General features: G+C 39.9%; 1 protein-coding gene across 2 annotated transcripts in view; it reads right to left on the bottom strand.

Annotated features, from left to right (window-relative positions):
- Positions 1-14,833, bottom strand: part of tenm4 (teneurin transmembrane protein 4) — a 184,424-nt gene that overhangs the window by 100,609 nt on the left and 68,982 nt on the right. Inside the window, exon 4 of one of the 2 annotated variants that reach the window (XM_028573643.1) lies at positions 10,185-10,406. The exons of the other annotated variant lie outside the window; for it this stretch is intronic. Coding sequence (XP_028429444.1) covers positions 10,185-10,406 — 222 coding nt within the window. The remainder of the gene's footprint in view (positions 1-10,184; positions 10,407-14,833) is intronic. 2 annotated transcript variants of the gene reach the window in all.

Raw genomic sequence — 14,833 nt, 5'->3', positions numbered from 1 at the left:
GTAGACCACATTGGACCAGGTCCAGATCGAAAACCACTATACCTAGACTTGTCAAATCAGGACTACGTTATTCCACAGAAGCTCCAGAGGCTGAAAACAGTTTCAAACTTGTGAAAGCTGTATTTTCTTTATTAAATTGCAATAAAGGGAGATTTCACTGGTCTTGAAAAAAAGCAGTAAAATCTGCTATTTTTTGCCTTTTACATAAAAAGGAATAAAGCTTTCACAAATCTGACAGTGGGTTTCAGACAGCTTCAAGGCTTTACCTAAAACACACGTTTATAACAGTAAGAGGTGCAAACAATGGATGATCAGTCGCTCAGCGATTTAAGTAATGTTCCCCTTAACGTTAACTGTCAAAGTGGAAGCTGCGAATTGAAAGCTAAATTCAGCGAATTCTTATTCTACACATACACATACTCACACTCTCATTTCTATTTAAATTCTGTATGTTTCATTAGCCATCAACAAAAAAAGGAGAGAACACTAATTTTCACTTTCAGACTTTATTTTGAACCTGGCTCACATGTATTATAGGATGAACCACTGACATAAATGGCTTTTATTTCTTTTTCATTTTGGAGAGAGTGCTATATCATGCCTCTGTCGCACTGACAGATGGTTCCATACCGAGCACACTTTTGCACAATCCTGCCCTGGTAATTAGCTGAGCCGCTGTGCGAGAGGCACACCACAGCCCTGATGAACAATAGACTGATGTGAAGTAAAACCACATAGTTGTTGATGACCTCCCTCCTGCTCAGTAATGTACCTGATCCCTAAAGCCATTAATAAGCTTATGCTAATTCGATACAGGGACAGCACAGACATACGCAGAGAAATTTATCACAAGGACAAATGCATCACCGCTCTGGAATGCATTTGCTGCTCGGTAAACAAATACTTTACTTCCCATGACCATCCAGCAAATGTGTGGCAACAATTGATTCATTTTTCAAACCCTTTTTTTCTCAGGCCCATTCTTGCAATATATATTTTAAGACTTGTGTAACAGCCTTAAACAATTACCACAGAAATGAATATCTCTCTCTCTCTATCTATCTATCTATCTATCTATCTATCTATCTATCTATCTATCTATCTATCTATCTATCTATCTATCTATCTATCTATATATATATATACCACCACCACCACCACCACTGGAACTAGTTGTTTATACATTTCATTTGAGAATGTATCAAATAATTTGTATTAATTCTAAATACATTTTTTCTTTTTAACCCTTTATTTTCATTTTCTTAAAGACAACAAAAATGCACAATGACACCAAGAAAGTAACTATACATGTAAGTGTCTAAATATATTTTCTAAGCAGTACTATTATACATGCTACATTAAGCTAAATACTTGAATAAGAACCCCCCCCATATTTCAATATTGTAGAAGGTTTCTCCAAATGCTCTAGAAACAAAAATATTTTGTACATGACAATTCTAAATTAAACTAAATTATTAAACTGGATGTATCAGCAAGATGACATATTGAAAACGTATGAAAAGTTAAACCTTGTCTTAGACTCCTCTGGTTATTTTAACATGTAAATGAATTGCTTTGCAGGCTGAGGTAACATGACCGTCTATAAATATTAGATTACAATCCAATCCCCATTTAAATAAAGTTTTCAAATGTGCCTGGATCAAGTCAAGTTTTAATACAGTTCTGCTATTTGATGTACGTTTGTATATTTACTTGTATTAGTTATTTTTGAAATGAAAACCAAAAAGTACAGATGCTTTATAATTTTTCAGCAACCATGCACTACTGTGAAGTATTAATCTCATTTTTCACATGCAGTGCTTTCAGAATGCTACAGTCTACACAGAAGTGTTGCTACTGTAAACTGGCCCACTTATTTGCATCTAAGCCATCACCATTGCAATGCATTGTAGAACATGTTAAAAGAACTGGAAAAGCACAGCATCCTGGTTTAAATTCACTACTTGACTGTGTGCCTGTTTTCCCTTTGTCCCACCAACGACCCCCTAACAACCAGGTAAGTAGTCATGGCGATTCTTGTGGAGATGAACAGTAAGACGAGGAGCGAGACAGTTAATAAGAGACAGAGCGCAGAGCATCACAACCCCCACAGATGTGTTGATTCAGCAACAATTATTCACTACTATCCAAAGGACAGACAAAATAAATGGTTTTCTATTGACCTGCTTTGCACAACGAAACTGGCAAGAAAGGGAGATCCATTTGTTATCAGAGAGACAGAGAAGGAGGACTTTGCTACAATAGCCAAACTTTCACATGGCATTCAAAACAGAAGCCTAAAAGATATCCATTCAGTCGGAGAATGTGGGTTTTTCATTTTTCTTCCTAACAGATGTATGCACTGGTTAAGGCCTCCTGACACTATTCTAGACAAGTAATTAAGGCCAATCCACTTCATTAGCCAGACACCCCACCCCCACCATGAGATAACACCAATGTCTGTCTAATGGTAAGACGGTATAAGGGCTGGGAGACAACTGTCCCACTTGTGAGGTATCAAGTAAAGTGTTCACGAGTAAGTAATTGTTAACTTTGAAATTTCTGCGCATGTTCACTATTAACTTACCTAAATGAAAAAGATCTGGAACGTGTACCTCATGATAGGGAATCACTGTGCGTGTTTTGATGCTGATCCCGGACCAGACATTTCAAAATATGGTTAGAATATGGAGTACCGATGGAGGTATCGCGTTATATCCAAAGGTGATGCAAATCAAATAAATAATTCAAAATGTCATAAATCTGATAATTAGCGATTCATCCATGGGCTGGCCATACATATCTTACCGGTACAGGTGGGTGGTACTCTACTGTACTCGGCCAATTCGGTTATTTCAATCAAAATGTAAAATGTACAGCCATGAATGTTTAAACTTGTATATGAGGAGTACATTTTCTTGTGTCAGTGATTGTCTGTCTGAGTTACACAACTAGCATGAGTTAGTGAGAAGACAACCCTGTTTCTGGGAGTCCATTTTTGCACTATAGCGTTTTAACATTGACTTGTCAGTAATGATGCCACTTTACCACTGAGCAGTACTCCATCCTTCACATCAGCTGTCCTGCCTGACTAAAATCAGCAACAGTAGTCATGGAAACAAGCAATAAAGGACCAGCCTTTATATTACTGTATACATATTTTATTGGATACTTAGCTACCAGATGGTAGCTGTTGTACAGTACGTATGCAGCACTTAAGTTGTAAGGAGCAATCACTGTAAGCTATGTCAAATGTCAAATTACAGTAGGAGACTGCCGCAGAGAGGGTTAACACTGACACAGACTCTGATACATGACATTCGGGGCGCTTTCACAGCGGTGTGGCCGCGGCGTTTCTACTGTTTTTATTAGTACAGTTAATCCCACAAGACAACCAGCAGCACACAACTACTAACTAGCTGGTCTTTGTGCGCTGTAAAAAAAATACACAGTTGAATGGAAAAAATTGTAATTTGGATTTTATCTACCTGGAATAATCTAGCTTTAGAATTGCTATTATGTTTATGAATGCCATGATTATCTCACATTTTACTTATTGTTTGACTAGCTTTGCTCAGGCTGACAAATCCACAAGGAAACCACTTGAAACTCCATATAAACGTACTCTAAAAGTTCTTGATCAGAAACCGAACAGTTATCACAGCTGTCAAATTTGAAATAGACAAACTTTTTAGTTGGGGAAACCTAATTAAATACAGTAACCTTTGTCTAGTTTATAAGATCTTACACAACACTGCTTCGCCACCCCTGAAAACATTTGTGTGAGCAGGCTCTCAGGTTACCAGAGGTACCACAAGAGGGGACTGTATCATTCCCACTCGAAGAAGTGCTTTTGGTTAGTCAGCGTTCTCTCTAACATGATGTGTTGTGTTTGTTACTTGTTGTTGTTTTTTATGTTGGTCTGTGTTTGCTGCTTTTATGTGTTGACTGTATTGTCATTTTATAGTATTTTTATTTTTTTAGGTTGCCATTTTCAAACTGGCCAGGGACAATGAATGACGAGAGATGAACATTAGCCTGCTGAGCTAAATCTGGCTCATTTACAGTTGCTTTGCTGTTGATTAATGAGCACTGTCCCTGTTAAATAAATAAATAAATACAATTACAAAAAAATTCAGTGGTTTCGTTTTTTTGCCACATTTTGTCACACATGGAGGAACACTGGGTTCCGACTTAATTTGCAGTGTTCAGGGAGAAAGTCTATTTCTGAACAAGGACACTGGATAACAACCAATGGTCAAACCTGATGAAATAAAATGATATGACATGACATGCCACAGACAGTCAATGCACTGAGGTGTGAGCCATTCGATACAGAATTAATCAAAAGCTATCCAGCGCCCAAATAAATCATTAAATCTTGCTCACTGCTACAACCCCTATGGCTAATCACAGGAGCAAAATTTCCAGTTGAGTAGCATTTGTCTATAAAAATACAAATAGAATTTGTCATGAAGGCAGTGAAGCTGCACTGTCTCCTGGCTCCCTGAAGCCGCCTCTCTCTGCTGGCCCTGCTGTTTCCTACACCATTAGAAAAGTCTGAAGGGAAGAGCCATGCGGGAATACTAGCTGTCTTTCCTGGACACATTTGAGAGGTAACAGGTACCACAAACAACACAAGGTGGGCATAACGCTAAGCTCTCGACTGGCTCTCAGAGTGGGAGCTATGGGAATAAGGGGATTCTGGAATCCGAATATAAGCTCACCTTCACCACTAACTGGAGGAGAAAATAACCTGCTATTGTACAGAACATCCAGGCACTACCTTTCACCAACAACATCAAATGAGGTATGAAACTAAAAGAACTACTATATATATATATATATATATATATATATATATATATATATATATATATATATATTCTATGCACATGTGGAGTTGAATCAGGGAACCCCCAGGATTCTTCAAGTTAATTTTAAGACTTTTTAAAGACCTTTCTAATACCACCTAGAATGAAATTTACGGCCATATAATGGAAAAAACGTGTGGATTTTAAGGCTGGAGAAAATAAGTATTTACCGAGTAACATTACCTGAATTTAATAAAACATTTTTGTGAAGTGTGTTTGTACTCTAATAACATAACATTAAAGGTGCTCTAAGCGGTGTTGGGTGACGTCACTTCTTGTTGATGTTCGAAGTATTATCAAAGAAAACAGAGGCTAGCTCGCCCCTCCCTCCTCCTCATCCCCTCCCCTCCCCCTCCCTTCCACGTACTAACCCCCCCCCAAACCCCACCCCCAAATCTTTCTTGTCGGTTATTGGCTGGAACGCTGGAAGACTGTTTGTTATGTTTGGTGGTGCAGGTTGGCCCAGTTTGTTTTTGTTGGTGTTTGTGGAGCCTGGGCTGTGTTTTATTATATGTGACAAAAAATGTTGTAGCCTAAAAAAATGTGCAACATCGCTTAGAGCACTTTTAATAAAGTATTTGTCACATGTGGAGCCCTTATGCTATGAAACAAAAAATACAAAATAAAGTCAATTTAAACATTACCCACACAAAATATTTATTTATGACGTTACGGTATTCATTTAATCCTACGAAAGGACAGAAAAAATGCAAGATCTTTGTAAAGGAAATGTAATACTTTTAAGGCCTTATTTTTAGAATAAGTAAACTCAAACAGATATAATATATAACAATATAAAATAACACAATGAAAAAAATTATTATAAAAGAAAACAAAAGAAACATTTTCAAACTGAGGTTTACTGCTGTTTGCAACCTAATCCATTAGGACTAGTCCTGGCATATGCTTCTCTCTCTCCCTTTCTGAGATCAAATGGATTTTCTGTCAATCTTTGGGCTGCCTTAGCAGGAACAAGACAAGTGGTTATGTGGGCTCTGTTCTGTATGTCACTCTGCTGCATATCCATCAAGAGGTTCAAGATTTTGTTAGAGGGCACAGATGGTCTGCAATTATCATGGAATGAAAGTAATGCATCTCAATTTATGTCAATGAAAAGAAGATATGTAGGTATGCAAAATGCATTATCCATGGTCCCTGTGCACTGATGAACAGCAAGTTGAATGGAAGTGGACAAATTGTCTGTTGGCGCCAGTTCATTGATAACTCAACATCGAGAGAAAGCGATCCCTTTTGATATGTTAACTCAGAACTGAAATCTCACATATTGTGAAAAACAGGGGCATGGCATGCAGGGTGCCATGTGCTACTCATTAAATTATTATTTGGCCTCAGATAGTTCATTCCTCATGGTGCCTGTTGGATGAATTACTTTCCGGAGCGACCTCTTTTAGCCACATCTCCCCCAACCTTGCGGACACAGTGATTAAGCAGTTGCAACGAAGACTTATTTGAATCCACACACAACAACGTCCCCGAGCCTTCCACCCGGCTCAGCATTCCTGCTTGGTCAGCTGTGAGGTGGTGGTGTGCTGGCCCTTTCACCAGGGAGCCCGGCTGCGCTGAAAGCCAACACTGGCCGACCCCATGCCGTTTTGCATTAAGAAATGCTAATACGGGCAGGTTTGCAGTGTCTCAGATCTTGCAGCTCAGCATGGCAGCGGGCTCCCACTGGCAGTCTCCCCAGGAAGAAGACCCTCAGAGAAAGCTGAGGGTCACAGTGAAACACATGCTACACAAAAAGGGCCGCAGGCTTCAGCGAGCAGCCTCGTCAGCCTCACAGAAACTCTGGCTCACTGTTCTTCCAAATGGAAACAAGATCCTGAAAAACATAAATAAACACTGCAGCCTTGGAGGGTACTAATGTGAATAACGACATGCTGCTGAGAACATTTACTTGTTCAAAATCCAGCATAACATTTTAAGTCCTGTATGTGGGCTCAAAGATGACCCTGAGCAAATGTAATCTGAAGTGATAAAAAGCCACCTGTATTTTCCAGTGCAACAGATACACGGTGAGCCAATTATTTTAGGCATGCATAGTTTTCTGTGGTTGTTTACTGACAGTGAAAAAAAAGTAAATATTTTCTGCACCGTGTCAACTCTGAATTTGAATATTTCTTCAATAACTGACCTGCATGTCAAAGAGATTTGAGTTGCTATTCCAGCTCTTTTTTTTTCTTTTTTTATCAGGGTGGCTTTAAAAAAAAATCTTTTTTTTTTGCTCATGTAATTCTCACTGAAAACCTGAGATGCATACTTAATTTCAGATTACACTGCATTTGGCAACATGACGCCTTTTTTCCAATTCCAACCTCTGCATGAAACAGAACACATTAGAATACATTTTCCATAAATTTGATTAGGCAATTCAGGAAACGTGTGATCTTTGTTTTAATCACATTGGCTATGCAGTGTAGCCCTGTTCGGTATGCCAAATCTACAACACAACCTCATCTGGCTCACTGTGGTTTTGTCACCTTGAGAAAATGAGGTTCATGTTGCTGAAGGGAACAGTCTCACTCACTACACACTGAACAAGTTTTAGTGAAGTCATTCAATTCAATGAAATGGGGAAACCAGCCTGGGTTAAGGTAATACGTTATATATATTATTTTCCACATTAGCCGTGGGGATGGAAATGTGTTACATAGAGAGCCATCACTCTTCCCTTTGTGAAAATCCACACGCAAAACTAACCAAAGCAAATACTAAAAATACAAGACAATAGCTAACTTAAATCAGGGTTAAAAATGCTAACTGTTTAAAGGTACACTGTGTAGTGTTTTAAGTATTTTATTAGCTAAAATCAATGACTTTATTCATAAATATGTCCTCATTGGTGTAAAATGACCTCTGCCAATGATCTGACTTATCCTCGTAAGCGAAGAATTTCTTATCTGTAGTCCAAGGAGGCTCAAACCAGCTCAAACGGAGAAGGAGATCATTGAGAGGTGCTTGTCACCGCCCCGGCAAATTTGAAAGCCTGCGCTGCCTTTTAGTTCATAATGGAGGATCGTACTCTTCTTGGTACATAACGGCTACCGTAGTTGCAACATGCATTTGAAAAAGCGAGGCGCTAGAGAGAACTATTCGTTTGAATGCAAAATACAATTTCACTGCTAGATGGGAGAAATTCCTACACAGTGTACCTTTAAGTCACTTTTTCATCAAATTCAAGTGAAGAACAGCCAATGGGAGCACATTGTGTTGCTCCCTGGAGTGGGAGTGTAAAAATACATCTAAACCCAAAATGCAAGACAAGCAGATTTGAATAAACAAAACCTGCATGCTTATAAAGTATTTGGATGTGATGTGGAAAATGTGCAAGAAGGCATGGTGCAAGCTTACACGGCTCATTAGGTGATTTAAATGAACAAACCGTGGAGGCTCTCCTCTGTTCTTTTTCTGATTGTAATTGGCTCCTTATTGTCAGAGATATTCTGTAACTAAACAATGAAGAACGCCATCGCAGAATCTCAAAGTAAAACTTAGTTAACAATATACTTTTTTTTTTCTTCTTCTTTTTTTTTTAACTGCAGCAAGGTGAATGGTCTTCAGAATCGACAAGAGCATCACTAAGACTACTAATTTTATGTTACTGAGATATAAAAGTGGGAGAAGAAACATGCTGTACTTTGGTACTTAAAAAGGAATCTCACAAAGCCTTTGGATGACTGAGGTTGCAACTAGAGCTGAGGACATTCCTGCTCAGTCCTGTCTTACCGCTTTCTGACAGCCCGAGGCCAAGCTAAATGCTGTACCTATGCAAATCAGAGTCATTGTTATGAGACAAATCTGCCGCAGTAAAGGCCATTCCCCCACCCATGTCCCCTAAAGCACAGTCATGTCACTGCTGGTGACCAGCGTGTTGCTACTGTGGAATTAGGGGGGGGGGGATTTGCGATGGGATTAATAACTCGTTCTCTGGCCTTTCTGAGCAGGCAGCTGGGGCACTTTGGAGTTTGATGTAATTCAACCCCATTGGGTAGTTAACTTGGAAGCTTGATCAATTATTTAGACCGTTTTATTTTTTAGTTTTGTGTTTGCCGTGCCAGTGGGAGAAGCAAGTAGCTGTTGTAGTGGAAAGGCATCAACATTCAAATATAAAAAAAAGACCCTGTTCAGCATGCAAAGTGATGACTTATGGGAGATACGCGGCATAAATCGCTGAATTTCAATGACAACATTTTATATTTTCATGTAAATGGTTCATAAACAGGAATATATAACCTGCTACACTTCCATTTTGCGACCGTAATAAATCCGGTTTCCTAAGGTAACCTTGAGGAAACACATGAGATGTTCTTATGTCCAGGCATTTTTCATATGCCATGCAGTGAGTGTTTGTGGTGTTAAGGACAAAGTGCATTGAATACGTCAGAATTAAGGCCTTCCAAGTCAGTATTTAATCCACAATATGCCTATAAATATATAGCAATCAGTTATACAGCAACAAACCAATAATATTATAGCAACTTAACAAAACAATGTCACCCCATATACCAACCAAACTATATCCTCTGCCACACACAATTCTTTAATGTGCAGTTCTATGCCAATCTTCATGTGTGTGTTCTTGTGTAACACACTTTAACTGCTACTTAGTAAATGTACTGTATATGTTTTACAGTCACTGAATCTTTCTCAACAGTCAACACCATGTCTGCAGTTTGCGCGCAAATGTCATTCTGTCAGTCTGAATGAGTGTTAAGTCAACAGCAGGAGACACTGAGGGTTTCAAGAGGAACGAGTAGCTGACATTTTCAAAACCGATTCAAACCGAATCTAAATCAAGATAAAAAAAAAAACACTATGTCAATGGGTCTAATACTGTTTTATGACTTCAAAGGAGCCAGTCCTTGCAGTGATATAGGATGATAAAACATGGACTTGCACCTTGTATGATGTAACTGTCTTTATTTCTCGCTTACTTCCTATCTGAGGATGCATGCAGGCTGCCGTTTCTGAAAATCATATTGTAGAATTGTAGATGGTTACTCCCACCATCAGAGGTGAAATATCTGTGACAAAAATCTCCTACTGAACTAAAACCGTCCATCTCTTTGAGCGATGCTCTGAACTTTGCAGACCTAGCTTCAGAGAGTTCTGTGCATTTCCTGAGGCTAGATATCGACTCAAAGTTTCAACTCTCTCTCATGGTGCTCGGAAAAGAAAAAAAATGGGACATATTCTTGCCCATAGCCATCTGCATGACCTATAACACAACATGTCCAGGAGAAGGGAAGGGCTAACCTCCATAAAGCAACAGTAGTTTGAAAACCAACTCACCATCAGCAGTTGCAGTGCCAGGAGCAAACAGGTTCCCTGAGCCAGTTTTAACTAAGAATGAATTGGGGCCAAACTCATCCTCAGAGTCAGAGTCCTGGGCTGGCTGAGCCGCACAGTTACCTAGCAACCCTCCCTGGCTCTCATTGGATGCAATGAAAGGGGGAGGGTATGGGAGCTGCTCAACAGGGGAGGAGGAGGCAGATGAACAATGCAGCGGAGGACCTGTGGACCACAAACAGAGACAACACATGGAGGGGGGGGGGATGAAACACACCCAAACACAGGCAGCATCACATAGAAGCAACACACACACACACACACACACACACACACACACACACACACACACACACACACACACGCACACACGCAAGACTTAACTCTGACACTTCAAAAACAAACAGGGAAACATCTGCTTTTGTCTCCGCCACCTCCCCCCAGCTGGGGAGAACAATGCAAACAACTAAAATGACTTTGAGATAGAATAGAAAAGGCAAATGCTTAGCACTGGTTTAGAGAAATAAAAACAACAAAACACCTGTTGGGGATGTTCAATGCAAAAAAGGAGAACAATTTCAGGTTAGAATGCTCAAACCTTCAGAACAGAGAAGGGAAAAAAGCAGAGCTTTTTCAGTAAGGGGTGTATGTACATAAAAGTATATCCTATAGCCTAAGTCAGTACAACAACAACAAGATTCCAATCAGTTTAAAAATTCTTTTAAAAATAACGCCATTTTACATAACCGCCCTTCGACAAACTGCAACAACTACACTAGCAGATTTAAATCTGTGCGCTGTGCAGAAGGAACATGCATACTATGTTCCCACATATGTCGGAGTTGTTAATACCCCCCTCCTGTGGAAACACATATAGCCCCTGCCAGCCAAGAAATGAATCCAACCTGAACCAATCCTTCCTATTTCTTCTGTACTCTGTGTCCATCTCAGCTCTCCTACTTGTCAGCAATTTAAATACAGCAGGGATCAGACTGGATCTGGATTATTTATAGGCCCTTGTTATATACCAATACGCAACCCTAATTCTTACATACGAACACCACACAATTTCTTCTTTTCAGGCTTATTGGCTCCAATCCCCATGCTGTCATGGAATGTTAAATCTCCACAGAGCTCCTATTAATGTGTGATTAACTTTGATGCAGCTCTGCGCCACGCTGAAAATGGAATACTTAAGGAACACGACTGCAGCGCACAAAGTCATCAGTTTGGTGCTCTCCCCATCTTCCCATCAGTCCGTCAGTCTTGGTGTTGAAATTCCTGCTGACTGGATTGCCATCCATCAGGAGAGATAAATTTCCTCTCGCTCTGTAATGATCCCTGAAGAGTATTAAAATACGATTCACTGACTCGCATCTAATTAGGAAACAATTAGTAATATTAACAAATCAGCCACCGCCTTACACAAGCAGCAAATGTCCACTGCCCCAGAGAGTCACTTCACACCACACACTTCATTTCTCTCTCAATCCTCTAATGCTGGTGCAGGTAATAGCTGCAGAGGCCCAGTGGCCATGCTATAGGTTAATGACCGTGACACTGTTGTGCTTGAATATGTAGCAATAGCAATGTGCAACCGGTAAAGGAAGAGCTGTTACAGTCATTCCCAGAATCCCTCAGATACATCTAAGACAACACATTTAGGGCCCTATTTTAACGATCTAAGCGCACGGCGTGAAGCGCATGGCGCAGGTGCGTTTAGGGCGCGTCGAATTACCACTTTTGTTAGTTATAGCGCATTGTTATTATGATGGAGGATTTGCGCCGTATAATTGTAATCTTTTGCATGTTTGTGTGCTGCTGCGCTTCCCTGTATGTGTGTGTGTGTGTGTGTGTGTGTGTAACAAGCATAGTGTGCGTGTGCTGTGCACGAGCCTAGGCGCATTTTACTAATGCGCTGTTGAATTAACAACGAAATGCTGCGTTATTGACTTTAGACCAGGTTTTTGTTGGTCAATGGCGCGATCACTTCCCGCTGCCTCAAGATAGAAATACGCCCAGAATGCACCTGAACACACCTCCCTGTAAGACTAGGCACAAAGATGGGTGCAGGTGCATTTGCTATTTAAACAAATTGGCCGCTGGACCGTCTTAAAATAGCAGAGACACTTGCGTCCGGCTTTGTGCCACGGTGTGCCGGGTGCAAGATAGGGCCCCCAGTGTGTGTCCAGACAACAACACAGCTGAACAGAGTACCACTCAATTGAGCAAATATCTGCTAGAGATGCTCCAATACCATTTTTTCCTTCCCAATAGGGTTAGGGTTATGTTGGTTATATAGCGCATCGCTGATACAAAGTACAGATTCAATACCAGTGTGTTAAATATAAATCTAACAGCTGTATATTACTAACCCTGAATGATGTGATTGCTATCATTCTTATATGACCTGGCTCGGGTCAAACCATTTGTCAAACACGAAAAAGAAATATAGAGAACGAATGCCATAAAACTTTCTTTTATTATGTAGTTTGACAGTCATAACGGAAAAAGAACTAGTAGTTTTTGGAGCTAAATTATGTGATATACGATCGGCGCATAGACTCTTGCCGATATCGAGCGTTTTCAGCATCAAATATCGGAGGTATTTCCGATGCTGGTATCGGTATCAGCACAACTCAAGTATCCGCCGCCATGAAACACCAGAGGCAAGACTGAAATACTTGACACAAAAGACATTTATGAGCTGCACCAGGTCGTGGGACTGGATCTTACAGAATTTACTTCAGAGAGAACAGTCGTCAATGAGACAAGAAAAGATTAAAGTCCTCTGAAAATGGTCAAAGTCATAGCCTAAATGAGGTCAAGGTAGTCCTGCTCGGCAGCCATTAGTCTTGAGCACAGAGGTTTTACTGTCTCACCGTGTTTAATTAATGCTGGCTTGTGCGCTTCATGCCCGAGCCACACGCACCTAAAGTCACAGGCGAGAAGCGCCAGCTTGAGATGGCCAGAGACGTTTCCCTGGCTGACAGAGTTGATTGCCTTTGCCTTCACTCACTATATCACAGCCGCAAAAAGGGAGCTTTACTTAGGAGCCCCTGGACCATGCTGCTTTACTACCTGACAGCTCCAGGAAGTGACAATGACTGCCTGGTCTGGCCTGACTGCTAACACAGACCACCACCCACTGCTTTAAAGCTCCTAATCAAGTCATTAACAGCCCAATTAAAGGAATGAACAAATAAATTGGCGACTGTGATGTGCAAGTGAGAAAGGATGACCGCTAATGAAAACGTTGTGTTCAGTGCAACACCTTTACCCAAGAGAAAAGGCTGAATTTCTGTCTTGTAATACATTTAGGAATATAATTGATGTTTCAAAAGGAATCTACTAAAGGTGTAACAATTTAATCCAACAGAGATTGTGTATTAACTCTATAACTAAAGACTCACTGACAACTTGCATTCCGCACATTCTTAAATTAGATTCACTTTGATAAGATTCATTTCAAAATGACTTGTCAAATAACAGTAATTTCAAACTTTTATCATAGTTCCACAGTGTTACGTTGTAAAACATAACAAAAGTGGTTCAGCCAATAACTCAAGAGATGTAAACCTTACATCTAAGCCAGAGTTCAAAGACCGACGAGGGGGAAAACGCTAACAGTATGTGGTACTGGTAAGAGGAACAGAAGCTCAACAGCAGCAGTAGCATGCAAATGTGGGCGGACAGCCATGCATCCATATTTTTTTTTTTGCAACCTTTCAACTTCCATGAAATAAGCAAGTAGGTAGATATTATAACGAGACAGTGCCTGCAATGCAGAGTAAATATAATGACCTAAAGTGGTGGGCAATATGATAAATATTTATTTCATAATTTTCTGTATGAGTTTATATCATGTAGCAATATTAATTGTGACATAGTACATTTTCTGGAAACACAATTTAGAGATAATTTAAAGATTATTTGTTGTGCTTTTCCGCCTTTAGAGTAATTTGACAAGACAGCTAGGTGAGAAAGGGGAGAGATAGAGAGAGAGAGGGGGTAAGACATGTAGGAAATCGTCACAGGTCAGATTCGAACCCTGGACCTCTGCGTCGAGGCATAAATCTCTCAGTATATGTGCGCCTGCTGAGCCAACCCGGCCACAATTTAGAGATAATTTACAGGTAATATAACCAGATGGGAATGTCTTGTTTTAGCTAACATGTGTGCAAAAATATTGAATCTAAATATTATTATATTAACACTCCTGTTTATTGATTTGCTGCATGCGCTGCATTGTTGAAGAGGTCGTAGTATTGAATATTGGCAAACCATCAGCCAATCGAAGCATGAATATAAATGCCTTCAAAATCAATGTCCAAGCACATTGTCATGCAAGCTACATACAAGTTTGTATCTACAGTATGGATTCGCACAACTACCTAAAGCTACCGTAGCGCACACCTTTAACGTCACGGTCCCTTTAGTAGTAATCATACAGCTTCGCAAGATAATTAGGGGTGCAATTAACAGTTATTTATACTATGGATTAGGGCTGAACGATAAATCACTTTCAAATCGTGAGTTGAAAGAATGTGATTAGCTAATCGAGAAGACCACGATTAAGCGAATGTGCAATATTTAGTTGAATGTTTGGTGTAACATGTGGTTTAACACCAATATCCTCTTATTATTTTTAG

Source organism: Perca flavescens, chromosome 3, assembly GCF_004354835.1.
Source record: "Perca flavescens isolate YP-PL-M2 chromosome 3, PFLA_1.0, whole genome shotgun sequence".
Lineage (NCBI taxonomy): Eukaryota > Metazoa > Chordata > Actinopteri > Perciformes > Percidae > Perca > Perca flavescens.
Note: the sequence above shows the minus strand (reverse complement) of the source record. Positions and strands in the feature narration are given on the sequence as shown.